The sequence below is a fragment of the Dunckerocampus dactyliophorus genome, chromosome 13 (genome assembly GCF_027744805.1).
Source record: "Dunckerocampus dactyliophorus isolate RoL2022-P2 chromosome 13, RoL_Ddac_1.1, whole genome shotgun sequence".
Classification (NCBI taxonomy): Eukaryota; Metazoa; Chordata; class Actinopteri; order Syngnathiformes; family Syngnathidae; genus Dunckerocampus; species Dunckerocampus dactyliophorus.
Window position 1 is genome coordinate 23,444,753 of NC_072831.1, and position 21,827 is coordinate 23,466,579.

A 21,827-nucleotide genomic window follows, 5' to 3' on the forward strand; every position below is an offset into this window, starting at 1 on the left:
GTATTTGACATTTTGGAAGTAACTCTGCTTAAGCTACTACTTAACTATTTGTAGCAGTTCCTTTTATTACAGACTGGAGGTTGGACTTGCAGTGCAGGACACATGTTCTCCCCTGAGCTGATGATGCTGTTCCACATCACGTGTTATACACGCCCTTAATTATTGGACCTTCCAATCCCAGCGGCAGAATTCCTTGGAAGCAAGCTTTAGGACCATAATCCAACCCCTAAATGCCACTTGTTGACGTCCCTCCAGCACTGGTGATGCGTTTGATGATGATGGCAGCAGCAGAAGAAGCAGGGTCATCTTAACAACACCATGCAAGGAAGAACAACCTTATGGAGCGCGATGCAACCTTGACGCTTGACATGGAGATATAAGCTGCCTCTGCACCGGACACACACTTTAGTGAGCTTTCCAGCCACTCCTGGCTGCAGAGGACCATATTGGACTTTTTTGTGCGTCAAGTTTATGCAGGCAGGAGGACCGAGCTGGAGCTGAGATGAAATGTGTAGCACTATTGAGTGATGGCAACACAAACAAGACACACACAAGAAGGAGGCTGCGCGTCGGACCGGCGGGACTGCTTCATCCCAAAGCCTCTGTTGCTTTCCTTTCCTCGGGACGTGCGTGCGTAAAAGGACTTCTCTGCTTGCCGGGGTTCCCCGATTGATTGCTTTTACCAACAAGGAAGGGTAACACCTAAGTGGTAAGTGCTCATTTTATTTGCTTGTTTTGCGTTTTTGTTGCTATTACGCACGATCCGTAGTAGAAAAACGTCATTATTATTGTTCTATAGTTGTAAGAATGATGGGGTGACTTGTGATTGTGACATGTAAGATTAAGGAGGCACTAGGTAGTCGCGCCATGGCATGTAAAGATGATCATAACGGCAATGTAAGGTGTAAACAAGTCGGGGAATGTCGGACTACTGAACACAACATTTCGGTACTCCTGCACCATCAAACGAGCGCGCTGTTCCTAATGTTTTGTCTGCCTTAAAAGCGGGGCCGAGGAGTAGAAACAGCGCTCAGTATGATGCCGTGCACTTCTACAACAAACAACAATAGAACAATACACGTTGTATGAAATGATTTTTACACTAAAACAGAAGACTTGCTAGATTGTGCAGGTGTACCTAATGAAGTGTCCTTCCCTGCAAGACACCTTGGGGAAAAAATGCTGAAAAAACCAAGCTACTTTGTTATGGATGAAACAAATTAATCACGATTGTCTGCTCAACATCCTACGTGTCATATTGTTGGCTGCTCATTGCATTAATGCAGAGAAGAGACAGTGAGAGAGCAGCTTATAAGGATGATGATGATGATGAGGATGATGAAAGCCTATTTGGAGATTTATTGGGTTGGAGTGAAATTCAATATGGTTATGTGAGGATTTATGCACATTGGTTTATGGCATCTTATTATTCCCATCTGTCTTCATTGCTTCTCTTCTGATTGGTCCTCATGCACTGGGAGTGCCAGGAACAGAACATCCATTTGGTCAGCAGTCCAAAAACAAAGTTCCGTCACTATGCACAACATTTGTCATTTGTAGACATCTCCTGTCACCACTAGTTAGTGCTGTGACTAATTAAGGAAGTGGCACGTGAATGTGTTCAGGGAGGGACCTTCTCCAGTAAATGATGTTTGGTAACGCCCTGACCTTTTAGAACTGAGCTGTTAGTGTTTATTTTTAGTTTTTTATGGCGAACCTTAAAGGTTTTGCTACCGCATTGCTGGTCTTTCAAGTATACATGCTTCAAATTTGGTTGCCATCCGACCAAACGTCTAGGACAAGTGTGTCTTTTTAGGACCCGGCAAAATACAGGGTCATGGATTTCCATAAAAGGGCAGCTTCAAACTGTGGTTCTTCAGAAATGAATTAATAAATGATGGTTGTTTTGTGGTAGACTATGGTCTATTACTACTGAGGACAAATTGAAATACAAGTGATATGTAGTATTCTGGCAGCAGGCAGCAGTAATGACACACAACATTGATGCGACATTACCTTACATTACATTACATGACATTACCTTAAAGTTGCATGAAGTCACTAAGTCAGCCATGGCATGTCCGACATGATAGAATGAAAATAGGTTCTCTCATTCCGCGTGAAAGTTTTTGGCTTCTTACATTTAGAAGAAATAAATTTGAAGCTATCTGGTTAGCTTGCTAGCCTGTTAGCTCACTAGCTAGCTGCCGTCTGAAATCCCTGCAGCATAAGAGTTGCGTAATATGATGTAAACAATGAATAATAACAGCGTAAAGGTGATGATAGGGGTGTTATTTCATGTCTACAGGGCTCTAATAATGTTAAAAACATATTTAGAAAGTCCTAAATCAGGTTTGCTATTCTCTAACTATGAAAGTATTCCATTTATTAATCCATCCATCCATTTTGTATACCGCTTCTCCTCTTTAGGGTCACGGGGGCATGCTCGAGCATATCCCAGCTGACTTCGGGCGACAGGCGGGGTACACCCTGGACTGGTCTCCAGCCAATCGCAGGGCACATATAGAATTCTATATTGCGGAAATTGATTCATCGCGGTCGGGTCTGGAACCAGTTAACCGCTATGAACGAGGGACGGCTGTATATCTTCTCAAAAGACAATGCTAGTACAAGTATAATAGACTTGGATATAACAGAGTAGTCAATGTACATCTTGGAAAGAAATACAGTGATCCAGGGGTGGTCTGGCCATCGAGAGTGCTGGAGTTTTCCGGGTGGGCCAATCAATAATTTATGGCTTTTTTATTTATTTATATATTGATTGCTGCACCTTGCCTTGGTAACTGGTATCTAAATCTCCCGTCAGAGCCAGGAACATGCCACTGCAGACCCAGCGTAACAGAGGTGGCGAGTTGGCAGTCAGAGCCGCCCCTCCCAACACGCAGCGCAAGCGCTATGCGTAGGGCCCCATGATCCATGGGGCGGGGGGAGGCATTTTGTGCAAAAGGAGGCCATATGCGCAAAGGATGCGCTTTGCTGCCGTGACGCATGCAGTGCAAAAACCGCAAAATTAACATCCCTTGTTGCCAATCTCTGATGTCATAATATGCAAATTAGATGCGTGAATTTACTCCCATCACAAACTTTGGGTCATACTCCTGATTTTTCTCATTTACAGTATGCCTTTATCTCTAACCATTGTCAAGCTACAACCTTTTGAAATTGGAATGCCAAAACTGAAAAAAACTGGCACCTCAAGACTTAATATAGCGTTTCAAAAGCATGATAGAGTGAAGCTGCTAAATTTGAAGTGCGAAATGGCGAGGGATTACTGTATAGATTTCCCTCAGCAAGGCGCTTGTCATTTTGGAGGTGTGTTTGGGCTCCTTGAAAAACTGCCATGTGGCCCAGTTTAGCAATGAACGGGATGATCCTCTGCATCAGAACAGGGAGGTGGCATGGCTCAGGTGGTAGAGTGGACGTCTCCCAACCTGAAGGTTGTCGGTTCGGTCCTCCGTCCTCCTTGGGCAAGATGGTGAACACCCAGTTGCTCCTGATGCTGCGTCATCAGTAGGTAAATGTGCTATCAGTGTCGAAGTGCTTTGAGTGCCATTAAAGACCATTCACAGTACACGCTTGATTTTCTCCTCAATCAACCGCAGCACTCGTGCAGCCCCACCCCATGGCAGGACCACCACCATGCTTGCCTGTAGGCAAGACACAATTATCTTGCTACTCACTTGTTTTGCCAGCGATTTACACAATAACACTTGCGTCTTGACGCATTTTCAGTGGACAGCAAATCTATACTGCTATACAGGCTGTACACTGACTATTTCAAACCAGATCTAATACTTTTTTTTTCTTTGAGGAGGTCAGAGATATAAGAGCTGCTTCATGTCAGAATTAAAGGGAAGCACCATGAAGAAAAGTGTGTTCAAGCACTCAATGATTCGTACCTCCATTTCTTCTCTGCTGCTCTTTCTTCCCCTCTCTTTCACGCTCAGAGGAGATCACAACACCACGCCAGCTACATCAGAGCCATTAGCAAGGAGAGAAATCCTCATCGTGGCCTATCGTGCACCCGCTGATAAATACTTAATAACAGCGAGTAAGGAAAATGAAATGGATCAGGAAATTTGTGAATTATGAAGGGACTTTGCTCGCAACTCATTTGTAGCTCATTGGTCTAATTACACAAATCTGGGTTAATAATTAATACTGGAGATGGCAGTTAGGGTTGTGATATGGAGGGCGCTCGACTTGTGCATCATCTCACATCTTTGGGAAACAAAAGAAAGATGGTGTTTTTTCCCAGAGGGACTTGTGTTATAGTACTCATCCTGACACCCATAGCTCCTCCTCGCAAGGACGTGTTTGGTCTGAGCGCCGCAAATCACTGTCATCATCACTCAGGGACAAGTGAAGAATAGATCATGGATCGGAAGAAACACCATAAAAACACTCACAACTTGATCGTCTCCCAGTCAGACATGCAAAAGCAGTGATATCGTACTTAAAACTGATGGAAATGACTCAGAATTCAACTGAACTCTCCATTTTTTTTATTGTCATTAGAAAATCTTGCAAGATCTCAGTTCTGTGAGCCTCGAGGTGAAACTCTTGGAGTGTTTTACTTCTCTTTTCTTCTAGCTTTTTTTGCAACACTTATTCCAAAGGAAGGACCAGTAAAGAACAGTGCAACCTTTGTTTTCATTGTTAATCCATTCCGAAAGGTCAGACGAAAACTTTAATGTATGAAAACCAGAGAAATTTTTTTCATAGGAATTAATGAAAATCCAATGAAACCATACCCGGCACCCAGAAATAAGAATGAACTGTATTTAAAGACACCTTTACCTTTATCGGAGAACATGGTGATGAGTGGAGGAAGGAGGGGAGGGATGGAAGAGCCACATGGACGCTGTTTCATTCTAGTCCACTGCAAAGTTAACGGTTAGAGGTGAATACTTGCGCATTTCAACTATATTGGTTATTGCATTTTTTTGTACTTCAGCAGATGTAAAATCATCATTACACACACTGAACTAGCTCACTTTCTGTAATGTGTCTCCCTTAAACCGTTCCCCCTGCAACCGCTATTAAAGTTTCCTATGTTTACATGGCAACCCTACTGTAACAGACGCTACCTTTGAACTTTGCTACGAGTTCTTTCTTGAATTCAATAGTGTTTCTTACCTTCTTTATCAAAGTTCTGGCATTTGCAACTTTCTTTGGTGTCATGATGGCTTATTTTGTCACTCACAAATATGCAGTGCGCTCGAACGCACCATAATTTGTGGATAAAAGGAGACAGTATCTGAGTTATTCATTGTTCTGTGTGTGTTCTACGAACAAATAATGCATAATAAAGATGATGAAAGTATTCCCTAGCCGGAATCTGTCTGTTGTGTCTCAGTCTTCACAGTGACTTGCACTGTTGGTTCAGTGGTACACGCTGCTGCCTTTCATGCAGGGGGTTCTACTTGTGCTTGCGATTGCTTTCTAGCCGTCTGTTGACTTGTTTTGATCCCAAATGTGCAATGATGATATGATATGACAATGATAATGTTATGAATATGATTAGCAACACTTTTACCACTAGGTTAGGTTAATTGGCGACTCTAAATTGTCCATGGGTGTGAATGTGAGTGTGAATGGTTGTTTGTCTATATGTGCCCTGAGATTGACTGGCGACCAGTCCAGGGTGTACCCCGCCTCTCGCCCAAAGTTAGGTTCCAGCATACCCCCGCGACCTTAGTGAGGATTAGCGGCATAGAAAACGAATGGATGGATGGATGGTCTTTGGCAGCAAATGATAGCAGTCCGACTGTCACGATAATGGCCATTGTTTGCCACAAAGGATTTTATAGCAGCATCATTTTAGCTTTTCCCAGTATTACAAATAGGATTAAAAAGTACTGTAACAATATCTCAGTACACACATTTTGTCACATCTTTGTCATATAAAACATCAGCTGGAGATACTAGAAGATAGATGGTGTGCTTGTGCTCAGCAATGACCTTCACCGTTTCTAAAATATCAATTAAAATGCTAATGTCACGACAAACATTTGTGCACTTGACATTCATAGCAACGGTAACTAAGGCATAATCTAATATTTCATGCACATTAGAGCACCATTTGGGAACGCAGGCATGCTTCATTGTGTGTTTTTATTTGAGGTCTGGCAGGGCAGGACAGCATCATTTTCTCTCTTGAACGTCACTCTACTATGTGACAACAAACGCATCGCAACACTTTGAGGTGCCTTCAAATAGTGTCGTCGTTACATTGGTGGCTCCCCTATGCTTTCCTCTGTGTTTACAGTAGCTTGCACATGAGTTGGCTTGGTCACAGCTGAGCAGATGGCGCCGCAAAAGTCTACCTTTTGGCTATGAAACACTCCGCCAGAGGATAGAGGTTGTTGTTCAAGATGTGACGGTGTGCTTCTGGGGTAGGCAATAGAATAATCGTCAGCAGGTCTGAAGGAAGATGAAGGCGACGTACAGTACGTAGAAGTGTCTCTACTGGAGAAGTATAACAACAGTTTTCTATGCTGCCGGGTGTTGTCATCTGTCACAGCAGTAATCATAACACCCAAGGTGAATAAGTGAAACAATGCAGGCTCAAAGTAAACATAAAAAGACACAAGCAGGAACATTACACGCTGAAAATAAACATTACCGAAATGCAGCTGATGGGCCTGATGCCGTCCAGAACTGAAATACAAGAGAACCTTCTGTTACTGCACATCACCGACAAGAAATAGGAAATAGCGACACAAACCAACTATATTATTTTATTCATTGTTTTAACATATTGACCCAAATATAAGACAACTCCTCATTTTTGTTTTTAAGAATATTTATAATAATACAAATTAATAGGATTAATATAATATGTATTATTATTTAATAATAATTCTCATTATCATTATTAATAGACAAAATTAAAGACAGAATTAGTCTTTTCTTTAAACCTTTCATGTTTTTAATAACAGTGAAATCTCTGGTATTAGTTGCAATACAAAAAAGGGATATGTATAAATTAGGGGCGCTCCAATCGGCCACCGATCATTATCGGCCGATTTCCGTGGAAAAGCACGTAATCGGCATATGCCGATAAATACATTTCAACGCCGATCACAAAAGCTGATTACCTCTGGCTAGTACTATTGCAGCCTGCAGTCTTTCCCAATGACTGTTTGCAGTGAAGTGTCTTGCTTAACGTCCCACCCACTTTCCTTCATACTGTGCAGGCGTTCCAAAACCAAAACAAACCTGTCATTTGTGAGAGTGATATCAAATATCTCACGGGGGTAGTATGTTAAAAAGCTTTAATTTAATACAGCATTTGAATAAAAATACAAGAATTTCTCGACCAGAAAAAAGAAATGATGTAAACCATAAAAGAGTATTGTATTTCTGAGCGGCGCTACAGTAGTTTGGTGACTGATTCATTGGACGCCATTAAAATTGTCATCATAAATCCTCTTCTTTTTTTAAGACCTTTGTGTTGCGGCTGCATCACTCCGGGTCACTGGTGTGCGTGAGTGAAAATCTCTAACTGACTTGCTTGGAAGAAGTAATTTGGCATCCAATGTTAAATTACATGTATAAATCTCTAGATGAATATGAGACTTTGTCATTTTTTTTCTGAGGTAAAATACCGCTTTATATTCAGAGATTTGATACTACAGTCGTGTCCCGTTTATCGCGGTTAATTGGTTCCAGATCTGACCGCGATAAGTGAATTTCTAAGCGGTAAGATTCAATATTAATAAATTGAATATTTTCATAGTTAGAGCAAAGAAAACCTGTTCATGACTGAGCCTTGTAGACATGAAATAACACCCCCGTAGTCACCTTTACACTCCTATTATTCTTTATTTACGACACATTGCTCATCTGTAACTATAAACGGTGGGCTACGGGATCTCTGCAAGCACACAAGAGACGGCCGCCGCTTTAAACGTAGCATGCTACCAAGCTAACTAGTTTGTGTCCAATTTATTTATTCTAAACTTAAAAGGTTTTAAACAGAGTGGGGAAGAATGACAAAGTAAGAAGCCAAACACTCACCACTTCCACACAGAAAGGGAGGAGAACTTCTTTTTATTTTGATGCGGTATGTCGGACATGCCATGTCTGACTCCATGCAGTGTTAAGGTAATGTAATCTAATGTCATGTCTCATCAATGTAACGCTTGCTGGCCAGAATACGGCATATACTCTAGCTTGTCTTACAATATTTTTGACTAATAATAGGCCATAGTCAACCACGAAACAACCGCGAGAGTGAGGGAGCGATGTTCGAAACGCAATGTAGTGAGGGACGACTGTACACATTTTACGGAAGACAATAATGAAGTTGGACCAAAACTGCAGACAGTGCAGTAGAGTAGCTACAATTCCAAATTGGAAAGTGGTGAGAGAGGAGAAAGAAACTGATTTCTCAGTCTAAATCCTTGCGTATAATCCTGACTCCAAATCCAATGGGATTACCTCCGATACAGCGGCCCCCCTTTCCCCAATTTTCTGGATTGCTTTGCTTCCTTCAGAGGATTTGACCAGAGGAGTGAAGCATAACATCAAATAGAAACTAGGATGGTTGGAAGTTTGGATGTTTCATTGGGCGTTGTTATTATTATGAGAACACAGGGGGTTTACCTTGATGGTTTTCTGACACAGCCATTAGAAAGCGACTGAGTGGGTATCAAACACACAATTGGGATTTGATCCACGCTTGATACATTTAATTATGCGGCTGGTGTTAACTGTTTGGTCTAGGAGTGCAACCATTAAGAATTTATAGGACTCGAGAGACAGCAAGAGCGCAACCATGCACAAAATCTATTATGTAGCTCTATAAAAAAGTTCAAGGGCTGTTTTTTTTTGTCAGTGCAAAATCCCTCCTGGTTTGGAAAGATACAGTATTCAGCCCATTAGCGATGTAATGATTCATTTTTAAAACGATTCAGTTCATGGCTCACCTAGAACGATACGATTCCATGTAAGTTTTTAGTTTTTTACCAAAAACTGAAGTATGATATTGAAGGCAAGGCTTGGTCTTTGTTAGTCCAGAATTTGTGTCCTCCCTGGTGTGGCATGTCAAGATGGTGATTAGATATCATGATTATTATTAGGGATGTCCGATAATATCGGCCTACCTATCTTATCGGCCGGATATTGGCATAAAAATTTAATTATCGGTAGATATCGGTATCAGGTTTTCCCTATAATGAAAACCGATTTAAAAAGCTGCTGTATATAGGCCTATGGGCTCCCGTACTGGCCGTTGACGAGCCATCCACTGCGGCCACTACATGGAAATACCTCGTCACATCCTGTGTTATTCCTCGCAGACGGAACTGGGCTTCGATGTGTTGAGACCACGGGCGTGGGTTGTGTTGCCGGTGCACCGACATTAGCCAACTTGTTAGCTTGTAGCGCCACTGGTACGGCCTCATTGTTGTCTCTGTTGTCAGTTAACATTTTTACCCACGTCAAGGGTGACCAAATGCGGAGATGTGATTCGCAACGAGACAGGAGTTGAGGTTGGTGGCACCAATCCTTTACTCTCCACTCAGCTCAACAACAAGCAACAACTCTTTGGTAACAGCTAAGTTGCTACAACAACCTCATGACCCGGAAACGGAAGTACACTTGGGGAATGTCTAAAACAACATTGTGTGTCACCACAATGTGTTAATTCCATGACAGGAGATATGTGATGTTACACATATCGGTATCGATATCGGTTGATATTGGAATCAGAAATTTGCAGTTGGACAATATCGAATATTGGCAAAAAAAAGCCAATATCGGACATCCCTAATTATTACACATGCATGCCTTAGGCTGGCCACAATAAAAGGCCACTCCAAAATGCGCAGTTTAACAGCAATGGAGATCCTGAGGCCCAGTGTTGTGCCATTCATCCACAACCATCACCTCATGCTGCATCATGATCATGCACTGCCTCATGTTGCAAGGATCTGTACACAATTCCTGGAAGCTGAAAACATCCCAGTTCTTGCATGGCCAGCATACTCACCGGACATGCGTGTCACCCATCGAGCTAATCGTGGTCACGCCAGATACTGACTGGTTTTCTGACCCCTCCCTCATACAGTAACCTGCACATTTTGGGATGGCCTTTTATTGTAGCCAACTCAAGTTACACCTGTGCAATAATCATGCTGTCTAATCAGCATTTTGATATGCCACACCTGTGAGGTGGATGAATGATGAATGCTCAATAACACAGATCTAGACAGATTTGTGAACAATATTTGAGAGCGATAGCTCTTTTGTGTACATACAAAACATTTTAGATCTTTCAGTTCAGCTCATGAAAAAAGCAAACCACTTGTGTCGAGTTCATATTTTTGTTGAGTGTTTATTGCCAGCACTTAAATACAGAAGCGGTATGAAAAAATCTACCTTTAAAAGGTAATAGTGCAAAATAAAATACATTCTTATGAAGGAAATTGTATCAAAACGAATTACTAGTTTGTATGGCAACTCCAGCACACGATACATGGTAAAAATGCTTTATATCGTTTAACACTTAAATATAAGTACTGGTATATACTTTTTTGACACAGAAATACTGTACAATGCAGGTTTTGCCGTATTTTCAAAGAAGTGAAGGCATAAGTTAAGCCAATATGTTTTTAAATGTTTACTTTACCCACAGATTATTTAAATTAAATACAGTACAGTGTTATTTATTATTATTTTTCATATGTTATTGACTCAATTTTTTCTTAGGACAATTTACACACACACAAAAAATTACATTTTTTTACATCTGCCAAGGAACATTTTATTTTAATGGGTTTGTTTGTTCCTCATTTTGTATTATTGCTATTGTTATTATTACTACTACTGTTATTATTATTGGTAGCTATTTTTAAGGATACTTTCGTAATCATCTATGTGGTGATGGAAAAAAATATTTATAAAAACATTTATGTTCATTAGATTAGTTTGGAATGGACTGAACTATCAAAAATAATTTGTCAAATGTATCAAATTTGACCAAAATTTACTATGTAATTTATACAGCATGCAGAAAGATATCACTGAACATGTTCACCAGAAACGTATTATGTCCTGTGTGTGTGTGTGTGTGTGTGTGTGTGTGTCAGTTCCATCCTTTTGTCTCAGTTTTAATGAGGGGCCCCTCAGGTGTCCTAGATCTGTGGGCCTGCTCCACTTTCTAAGGGTCATGTCCATACAGCACAGCAGGGAATGTATGACATGTCCGGTGGTGTATTATAAAAAGATATACAGGTAACATTGTCTCTGCGGCAGGCGGACAGTTTTCATTGTTGGGGCTTATTTTAAGAACACAAGAAATACGATGTCAGGAAGGTGCATTTAAATCAATTTTATGCAAATAGTGTACTCCAGTAAAAGTTAGCCTGAACAAGTTTGACAGCATACTTTAAGTACATTTTACTTGCAGTTGTTGTTGAGCTCATTATTTTATGCCACAAAAGAGAAACTATCAGCTGCAGTCAATCACGATCACAAATGAGAGGGTTAATAGGGCTCGGCCTTGTCAAGTTGAAAGACATTCCAGAACCTTCAGCACCACTTATTGTAAGATTTAGGTGAATATGTACTTGTATAAATTTTAACCTGTATGTATATTTCTGATCCTGTCGAAATTAGAGAACATCCAAAATAAATTCAAACATGTGCATCTAATTTTGGTTTTTAAAAATCATTGGTAATAAATTATTTAAAATAAAAGGAATATTTTCATGGGTGCAGCATAGAAAACCTGTTTATGACTCTCTAAATATGTTTTTTAACATTATTAGAGTCCTGTAGACATGAAAAAACACCCCTATTATTACACTCCAATTATTCTTTGTTTACATCCCATTGCAACTCTTATGCTGCAGAGACTCGAGACGGCCGTTAGCTAGCGAGCTCGCCAGTTAGCCTTGGATTTATTTTTTCAAAACTCAAGAAGCGAAAAACTTACCACTTCCACACGGAATGGAAGGAGAACTTTTTTTCACTCATGTCGGACATGCCATGGCTGACTTCATGACTTCATGCAGTGTTAAATTTTCCCTACAATGCGTAACCTTCGGCAAGCTACACTCCTCCATGGTTGTCCACTTCCTCCTTGCTGTCATGTATGTTTTTTCCGTCCGTACGATCTCTGCCAAGCTCTTATCAAATGCACTTCTGCCACCTTGTGGCCGTTTTTCTGGCTTAAAACTGCTCTAAAAGTGACATCCATTAGTGTGCAATTGCGTCATCACCTCTTTCTTCCTCTCGCGCAAAAAAACATCAAAGAGGTATAAATACATCTTTGGGATCGGGCGTTCGGGTTTATAAAAACGTATAAATACGTTTTTGGTATTGAATGAGTTAAGAAACAATTACAGGCATACAGTATACACTATTGTACTTACAAAAACATGCAGTTACACAGCACTTTTTGTCAAAGCATCTGGAAAATGTTGAGTGGATTGACTTGTGAGACAGCGCCCTCTGCGACACATTTTTAGCAGATAGCGCCATCACACCACTTTCTATTTCAGTTACCAGAGAAAAACAAATTATTTACATTTTAAAACAGCAAAAAGACATCCGCAAATAGACGGGGATCTACTGTACACATTTTAAATAGCTATTTGTACTATCCTACCTCCAAACAGCAGCACAAACTTGTATTAAGAACCTTGACTACTCTCCAAATAAAACGATTTCCAACGTAAAAGACCAACATTGAATTTTTGCCTTGAACTCTGTGAACCATTCAGAACAGGTCTCACATTTGGGTTGTGACCCACCATTTGAGCACCAACTGGTTTAGACCACAAGTATACATTAGTGCCTTTAAGTGTCCACATTGTAAAAAAAAAAAAAAAAAAAAAAAAAAAAATCCCCTTTTTTCTTATGCTTGCATTTGCATGTGTGCGTAGGTGGATGGTTGGAGGGTGGTGCAGATGGTGCATGCACGTGCACGCCCACGCAGCCCAAGAAGAACACCTACTCTCTGCGCTCCCGGGCACCTGAAAACAACACTCATACCAAAAAGCCCCCCGGCCCATTAAAAAAACGAGATTACATCATTTTTCATGCCATTCCTGGAAGATTGCAAGCATTGTTTTGTACTGTGAGCTTTACAGTAGCATCTCGCTAATGGAGATGAAAATACAGTAACTTCCAAAAGTCTCTATGTTTAACCTTTAGGCTGCACTTTGATGCACCAAAGTTCTGAAGTTGTCTTAAGGCTTCACACACTTCTACTATTCTATATCTTATGCTTTCATTCTTCCGCACATCTATTATTTAGCTTCTGAATGGGTACTGGGCAAAACAATACAATGTTATTTTCTGTTTCTGGGGAGAAAAAAACATGACCCTTGCCACAAATGAAATGTAAAAAAAAAAAAAAAAAAGGTGGACATCTGGTGGCTATCTGGCTCATAAAGCGATGCTTTAAAGCTTGGCTTGCATCTAAAAAAAAAAAAATGGTGATTTTGTATAACCTTTTTCTGCAGCTACTTGGCTGTGTTTCATATAGACTTCCAATGCTTCCGAAGCTTATCCCAGTTCCAATTTGGCAAGAATCACTGACTAAATGACCTTGCCAACAATATATTTCATGTGATTTATTTATTTATTAAAAAATAAAAATAAAAAGCCAATTTTTTCCGCAGATCATGTAGGTCACCTGATTGCCATAGCAAATAATGAAATAATGTCTTCCAGGGTCAAACTGTGAAACCATACGAAAACCTTGATTAACCGTGCAGGCAATGCTTTTGAAGTGACATTTTAACATTTTTACTTTACTCAAGCATGTCTAAAAATGAGTTAGCTGTTTACTGACGAAAGCGCAGCGTCAGAAACGCCACTTCTCACACTTTTGAACATGATTATTTCTTTGTTGTCAAACAAGTGTGAAAAGAAGTTAACCGCTGTTGCATAGTAACACATAAAAGCATACGATAATGCTGGAGTCTTACTGTCTTTACATTAGCTACACGATTTTATTAGTCCTGGATGGTTTCCACTCGATATATGTGCCCAATTGTATTATTTTTTCTTTTTTTTGCTATTGTTTGGACTTTTGTCTATTTACAGTCATCCCTCGCCACTTTGCTGTTAGAATTTCAATATTTTCAAAAATTTATTAATAAATCATACTATTTCATGGTGGAATAAAACCTATTATTAGTCAAAACATATGCATATTTAAGATAATGGTACATATTTGTTGCCTAAATTATGCATTTTCAAGCATAAAAAGGTTAAATGAGCAAAACGACAAACATCAGTGAGAGTCAGTGAGACAGATTGGCAGTCTGAATGATCTCACAACAAACACAATAATCCCTAATAAAAAATCCCTAAGAAAACACGGGCTACTGTTGCGGCCGTCACTTCCTGTCCGCCATTCACTCTGCTCCCCTAGCGAACACATTTACAGCAACATACACGAGCACAGGTCTTATTTATGTACAAACCTATGACCTATTTACTGTTATTATGTCCACTATATTGGGTAATACGAGTGTAAAGGTGACTGTAGGGGTGTTAGTTCATGTCTAGAGGGCTCTAATAATGTTAAACCCCCTATTTAGAAGGTTGTAAACACGTTTTCTCTGCTCTAGCAATGAAAATATTCCATTTATGAATAAGCTATCCTATTTTGTGGAAATTCACCAATTAAATAAATAAACTGTACAAGCATTTTAAAGTGACCCATATTCTATATCACAGTATTTGCACTGTAGTAAGCACGCCCAAAATGTGCGTAGACAACCACACCAGTGTCAACATTGAGGGACAACAGACTGCTCCTGTCATACGGAGGATCTTTGACTAGCATTTTTGGAGTTCATCTATTAAAAGAGCAGGTTGGAGGATCTTTGACTTGCGTTTTTGCAGTTGGTCCTTTAAAAACGTGGACGATCTTTGACTCACGTTAACATATTGCTTCTGTTTTAATTTATTACACACCTTTTGGTAATGGTTAGCTATTACCTAAGTGTTAATTGTTAAAGAGTCCCTTGGCTCCCATGAAATCCTCCTCCATTTGTCCAAACGTCAGTATCAATTGTCTTTCCTTACAACATTCTCTGCTTGCACACACACACTTATTACATCCCTGCCTGGCAACCGTTGAGTGCACGCTTGAGTAAACGGCAGACATGCGCTGACAGACACTCTCCCCTGAGTTAAATCAATTAGTCTCCTTCTAGCAGGGGGCCGTGTTGTGTTTGCAGGCCCCTCCAGGTTCAGAGGGTAATATGTGGGTTGGCCCCATGCTGCACTAACACATTTCTGTACAGCATCTGGCGGGATTTGGGCCAAGTCTGAGAAGCGGAGTGAAGAGGATTTCTTCTGAATGGAGTGTGATGTATAGTATATAGCGTACTGTACATTCTGCTTCATTTTAGCTTGGCAGTTGTAGGAGCTTTCTGATTTGGGCTGTGCCGTCTTTCATTCAATTTTGTAAGCCAGATGGAGGAACTAATACACTCCACGTGAACAGTATGCAGCCCAATTTGGGCAGGGCCTGTTCATGATTGGAAATCTTTTCCTCTCCTTCATTCATTACGCGCCTCATTATCTCATTGTCGTGTAAACCAGACCACGAGGAGATAAGCTCTTTGCTTGACTGATGTGTAAACAGATACAACATGCAGACATCTGTCACACATGCTGATCGAGGTGGAATACAGTAGAACCTCAAAGGCGTTTTGGGATGCTGATCAAATGCCAAGACGATTTTTTGTCTGTATAAAAAAAAGTTAAACACTGCTATTAATAAAATGTAAAAAAAAAAAAATGGAATAACTTCAATAACACGAGTGTGAAAAGAAGATAACCACATGTCATAGTTACAATTTTTCATTTAGAGATCAACTGTAAAGAGGCGTACCTTTCCCACACGGAACACCTTGAGTGAAAGACCGAAAATGTAACTGCCTCTCTATGTAGTCACGTCTACTCTGTGAATACCGTAAGTTCCGAACTATAAGCCGCTACTTTTTTCCACACGCTTTAAACCCTGCAGCCTGAACAATGATATCACGCTTTGAAGTCTTCTGCGAGGGTCCGTCAAAAACCGAAGTGTATTCGCAGTGTATTCATAACACAACAAGACTGAGTCACCGATGCGTGGGATTCTTTGTCCACAGGAAAGGATACACGGGCAAACTGGCTAGTTTGTCTGTACGATAACTGAGACAAGTTAGCCAGAGACTTATTTTTTTATTTCGAGACTCATTTTTGACAAGAAATTTGGTCCAAAACCGAAAACCTACTATAAATCGAGATACCACTGTATATATATATATATATATATATTTTTTTAATTGGAGAATTACCTGTTTGCATTTTGCAGTTTTTTGTGTTTCATCGCTTCACAACCTACATTGCTGAGCTCTATCAGTCTGGGGGGGGGGCAGCGATGTAAGTTTGGAAATTTTTTCTCCATTAATAATAAAACGTTTAATTTCACAACTGCGTTTTGTGTTCAGTTGTGTTGTCATTGACTAATATTTACATTTGTTTTTAATGATATGGACCATTTAAGTGTGACATAAAATAAGAAATCAGGAAGGGGGCAAACATTTTTTCACACCGCTGTATTTTTTTAATATTTTGTCATTGTAGTTTTCTGAAAAGTAATGTTAAAATCTCGCCTCCTCTCACCCTCGTAGACCCAACCTCGTGTATCACCTCATCTCGTGAACTGAGTGCGTCACGACACCCTTACTAAGCAGTTTTATGTTTTGCGTTTTGTTCCTTGCCCGTTCCCAAAATGAACAAAACTGTGACCTTAAAACCGAGATGTGCACCGAGCTGACGGTGATCATGGTGTACCATAATTGCCCCTAATTTACAATAAGTAAAAACATAACAAAAAAAAGATACAAACTGTGTTGTGGATAAACACGCACCATTGATCCATGTTTGTTGTAATCAGTGCTTGTTGTGTTGTGTGTCGTGAGGTTATGGTGATGTATGGTGATGTATGGTGATATATGATGACGTTAACAAACTGGTTGAGAGGAAGTGAGCATACATTGGCTTTGCGGAGAGTAAATAAATGAATAGGAGTGTGTGGGTGTTGAGTCACAATGATGCGTTTATACAAGTCGAGGGTGGTCATGTGATGCGCGTGCGTGCGTGTGTGTTTGTGTGTATATAAGAATAAAGAAGGGGTTCAGTGAAAAATGTTTCTCTTGTTTGTGCAGAAGATGCATCCCCAAGATCCACGGCCCAAGCATTGACCGACCTCCAAGCTGGATCACATCACCGTGACGGGCCCCACGTGGACTCCAACAAGCCCACCCGTGTATCTGCCCATCATCACCTTCCTGCGCCGTGCCTTATTGGAACGGCGGAGCCCATTAAAGCGTTTGATAGATATGAAGGTTTGGTGTTGAGGTGTTGTTGCTGCTTGGAGATGAGATAAGAGGAGTGGAGAGAAGAGGAACAAAAGTGCCTGTCTGACATAAGCTGAATACAAATTAGGATTCATCTCTCTGCGCAAGCGGGGGCCCAATCGATGCTTGAAAACTGAAATGGACAAATAAGTCGGCTTCAATTACAGCACCATTAGCTCGGAACCGAAATGATGGGATTAGGCGGTTGATATGAAGGAGATGCTGCAGAACAAAGCATGGGGATTGAAGGGGAATAACACCCCAGTTGCTGGTCCCTGCAAGAACTACATCCCAGTGCAAGGCTTGTGTCCTGGGCGCATGTCATCGATGAGGCTCTGCTGAAGCTTTAGAGGATCACGAGCAAGATGGAGGTGGACAACAGCTCGCTGGACTACTTCACCAGCAACGTCACAGAGATTCCCGAGCCGACGACAGCCCCCTACTGGAGCGGCGCCACGCTTCTGGGCCTCCAGATCTCGCTGTCCGTGGTCCTGGGCCTCGTCACCTTGGCCACGGTGCTGTCCAACGCCTTCGTCATCGCCACCATTTTCCTCACCCGGAAGCTGCACACGCCCGCCAACTTCCTGATCGGCTCGCTGGCCGTCACCGACCTGCTGGTGTCCATTTTGGTGATGCCCATTAGCATCGTGTACACGGTGAGCAAGACCTGGTCGCTGGGGCAGATCCTTTGTGACATCTGGTTGTCGTCTGACATCACCTTCTGCACGGCCTCCATTCTCCACCTGTGCGTCATTGCCCTGGACCGCTACTGGGCTATCACGGATGCGCTGGAGTACTCCAAGCGCCGCACCATGCGGCGGGCCGGGATCATGGTCGGAGTAGTGTGGGTGATCTCCATATCGATTTCCATGCCTCCGCTCTTCTGGCGGCAGGCCAAAGCCCACGAGGAGCTGACGGAGTGTTTGGTGAATACAGATCAGATCTCGTACACCCTCTACTCCACTTTCGGAGCCTTCTATGTTCCCACGGTGCTTCTCGTCATCCTCTACGGGCGGATATACGTCGCCGCCCGTTCTCGCATCTTTAAGATGCCGACGTCATCCGGGAAACGCTTCACAACCGCACAGCTCATCCAGACCTCGGCGGGCTCATCTCTCTGTTCTCTCAATTCCTCCTCCAACCAGGAAGCGCACCTGCACTCCTCGGCCACGGGGAACGCCGGAGGAGGCGGGGGGTCGCCGCTCTTCATGAACAGTGTGAAGGTGAAGCTAGCAGACAGCGTGCTGGAGAGGAAGCGCTTGTGCGCGGCTCGGGAGAGGAAAGCCACCAAGACGCTGGGCATCATCCTGGGAGCTTTCATCATCTGCTGGCTGCCCTTCTTTGTGGGCACGCTGGTCATGGCCATTTGCAAAGAGTGCTGGTTTCACCCCGTGCTTTTTGATGTCTTCACCTGGCTGGGATACCTCAACTCACTCATCAACCCGGTGATCTACACCGCTTTCAACGACGAATTCAAACAGGCCTTTCAGAAACTCATCAAGTTTAGACGCTTCTCCTGAAACTTTCTGGGGAAGAACTAGACCATAAGGAAAAATCCAACAAAAAAATAGTTCATCTATTGTAAATGTTCCATCTGGTTGTGAACATGCTGTTATTTTTTTACAGGGACCAGCTCAGTGCCATACCTCAGTTTACCAACAAAGACTTGCATGCTGAAAAATAAGAACAATTGCAGTCACCTATAAAGACTATTCATTTAAGCGCGACATACACACGCGGCCACAATATTAGCGATACCTGCATAATCGAATGCAGACATGTTTCAAGTGTAAGGCACCCGCGGACGTCAGGGGAAGGTGCGGCAGCTTGAAAGAAAATATCTGACTTGAAATTTCACAAAGGCTTTTTATGAGTCTTTTCCATAAAGAGACGGTGACTTTTGAAAGTACAGTGGAATCTCCAAAGTCAAACATGACCCATTCTGTGACGCTGGTTGACTTCCATGTTGTCCTAATTACAGATTCAATTCCAAAGTGTAAAGAGATTGTATAATAAAACTAAAAGTAAAACGAACCCCCCTCTCACAGGTGCCTGACAGATTCATAATGGAGTGAGAACAGGAAGGTGTTTGCTGGACAATTCTGGCACCTCGTGCCATTTTCTAGGTATTGCTACAATTAGTGTAAAGCAGCACTTCTCAAATAGTGGGGCGAGCCCCCCCTGGGCTGGCCACGGTGAGGTGTCGGGGGGAGCATGAGAGGCATACAAATTCAGAGATGTGTACTCATGCTTGAACAATGCTGGTGCCAGCAACTCATACAGTGGTTTGTACAGAAAAATAAATACATGTGAGTGGGGGCTGGGGGGCGGGCATGACAACATTTCTGAATTTCTGTCCCCTGGGGGCGTGACAGAAAATAATTGAAAACCACTGGCGTGAAAAGTTGTATGTCTGCCTGTCAAAAATGCTAAAGAAAAAGCAAAGCGTTGTTTTAGTCCTCTGTACACTCACAGAGCTGAAGTCTCAATTGATTTCCGGATGATGGTGTGAGCTCCCAAGTTTTGTTTGTACTTTGGAGGCCTTTTTTTCCCCCAGAAAGTTGAATTGTACAACTTTTTTGTGACTTTGGAGGTTTCACTGTATTCACTCGCCGGCCACAATATTAAGTACACCTGCTGTGCTCAAACTTTTCCAAAATTGTGACGCAACAGAGCACATAAGGGGAGGCAAAAAAAAAAAAGATTCAATAAGAAAAAAAAATGATGACTTGAAATTGTGAAAATCTTGCCATGAGGTTTAATTTTAGATACAAAAAAAAAAAAATGAGAGCACATCAGGATAGGTGCCGTAGCTTGAAAAATGAACTAAAATCATGAGATTTCTTGAAAGCCTTGTGATGCATATAAAGTTAAATATGTTTCGAAATAATTTGTTTTTTTTCAGTCATTTTTTCACATTTTTCAGTCAGAATTTTTTTTTTTTTTTTTTTTTTTACATTGCTTCTGTTTTGGACCTCATTGGATAATGCAAGTGTACCTAATGAAGTGGCCTCTGAAGAGACAGGCTGGACACAATCCAGTGGAAGGGTTAAAGCCATCTAATGTATCCGTCTGTGTTGTACTGTAGGCTGCTGCTCCCGTTATGTTTCTGTGGTACAGTAAAGTACTTACCCTAAACTATCACTACATTTGTCTCCATATATATACTCTCTCTAGTGTGTACTTGAGAGAGTGTGTGTGTGTGCGCGTGTGAGTGTGTTAAAGGTAGTTTATGGAAATATATGCATGTGTTGGACGCGGGGACCATTGTTGAGTGTTTGACATTTATATAAGCTCACGATTGCCTTGTTATTACATGAACCCTTTTTTTTTTTTTTTTTTTACATTTGTTTACAATTTTGCGATGACATGTTAGAATAACAAAGAAATGTACTTTACTGTTACAGAATTACACCAACAAAGGTAGGGCGTCCATTTGTACACATCAGTCACGTGTTACTCAATTTCAGATGAGGGGCGTCCTTCAGTGGTCGGGTATTTATTTTTATTTTTGCTTTTTTAAAAGTATGTAATTGTATTTTTAGCGTTTTTAACAAAATATAATTACGCCAACTTAAAATAATACAGTACATACACTGTAATATGCATCTGTGTGAATGCTTTTTTTGTTTGAATGATATAAAATAATTGTATCCATTCATCTTCTATGCTTCTTATCCTAGGGTCACGGGTATGCTGGAGCCTATCCCAGCTGACTTCGGGCGAGAGGCGGGGTACACCCTGGACTGGCCGCCAGCCAATCACAGGGCACATATAGACAAACAACCATTCACACTCCCATTCATACCTGTCACCAACGTGGTGCCCGGGGGCACCAGGTAGCCCCCCCACGACCACATGAGGTGCCCGCAAGCCTGCTTTTCATTCAGGTTTTCAGTTAATAATGAAAGAACAGTAGAAAGAAATGCATTCTGAAATACAACATGTGAGTTGTGGACACCAGCATTTTGTTCATGTTCTGGTAAAACAAGCATATTCGCTTTGTTTGGGTTTAAAATAAGCTCTGAAACTAAATGCTACAAAAATGAGTAGCTCTTGGCCATTTTCATTTTGTGAAAGTAGCTCTCACAAGGAAAAACGTCGGTGACCTCTGATTTAGAGTCTCCAATTAACCTAACATGCATGTTTTTGGAACGTGGGAGGAAGCCGACTCACATCCATTCCGATGGATGTGAGTCACCCCAGTCGACATTCTCCTGATATTTTGTTGTCTTATCCTCCATAACGGCTCGCAGAAGTAATCCCACTTCTCGTAAGTCTAGATGAGCTTTGGAAAAGCCTTCCCGTGTGGACAGGGCCTCAGTGAAATGAAAACAGGTTGTTAGAAACATAAATTTTGACAATTTACAAAAAAATTGAGCGCTCAAGAACAGTCAGTAGTTTACCGAACTAGGACTGTGC

General features: G+C 41.4%; 1 protein-coding gene across 1 annotated transcript; it reads left to right on the forward strand.

The window, feature by feature from the left end:
* Positions 1–218: 218 nt before the first annotated feature.
* Positions 219–21,404, forward strand: htr1d (5-hydroxytryptamine (serotonin) receptor 1D, G protein-coupled). The gene is made up of 2 exons (XM_054797551.1): positions 219–709; positions 17,214–21,404. The coding sequence occupies exon 2, from the start codon at positions 17,771–17,773 to the stop codon at positions 18,923–18,925; it is 1,155 nt and encodes a 384-aa protein (XP_054653526.1). The 5' UTR covers positions 219–709; positions 17,214–17,770; the 3' UTR covers positions 18,926–21,404.
* The last annotated feature ends 423 nt before the right edge of the window (positions 21,405–21,827 follow it).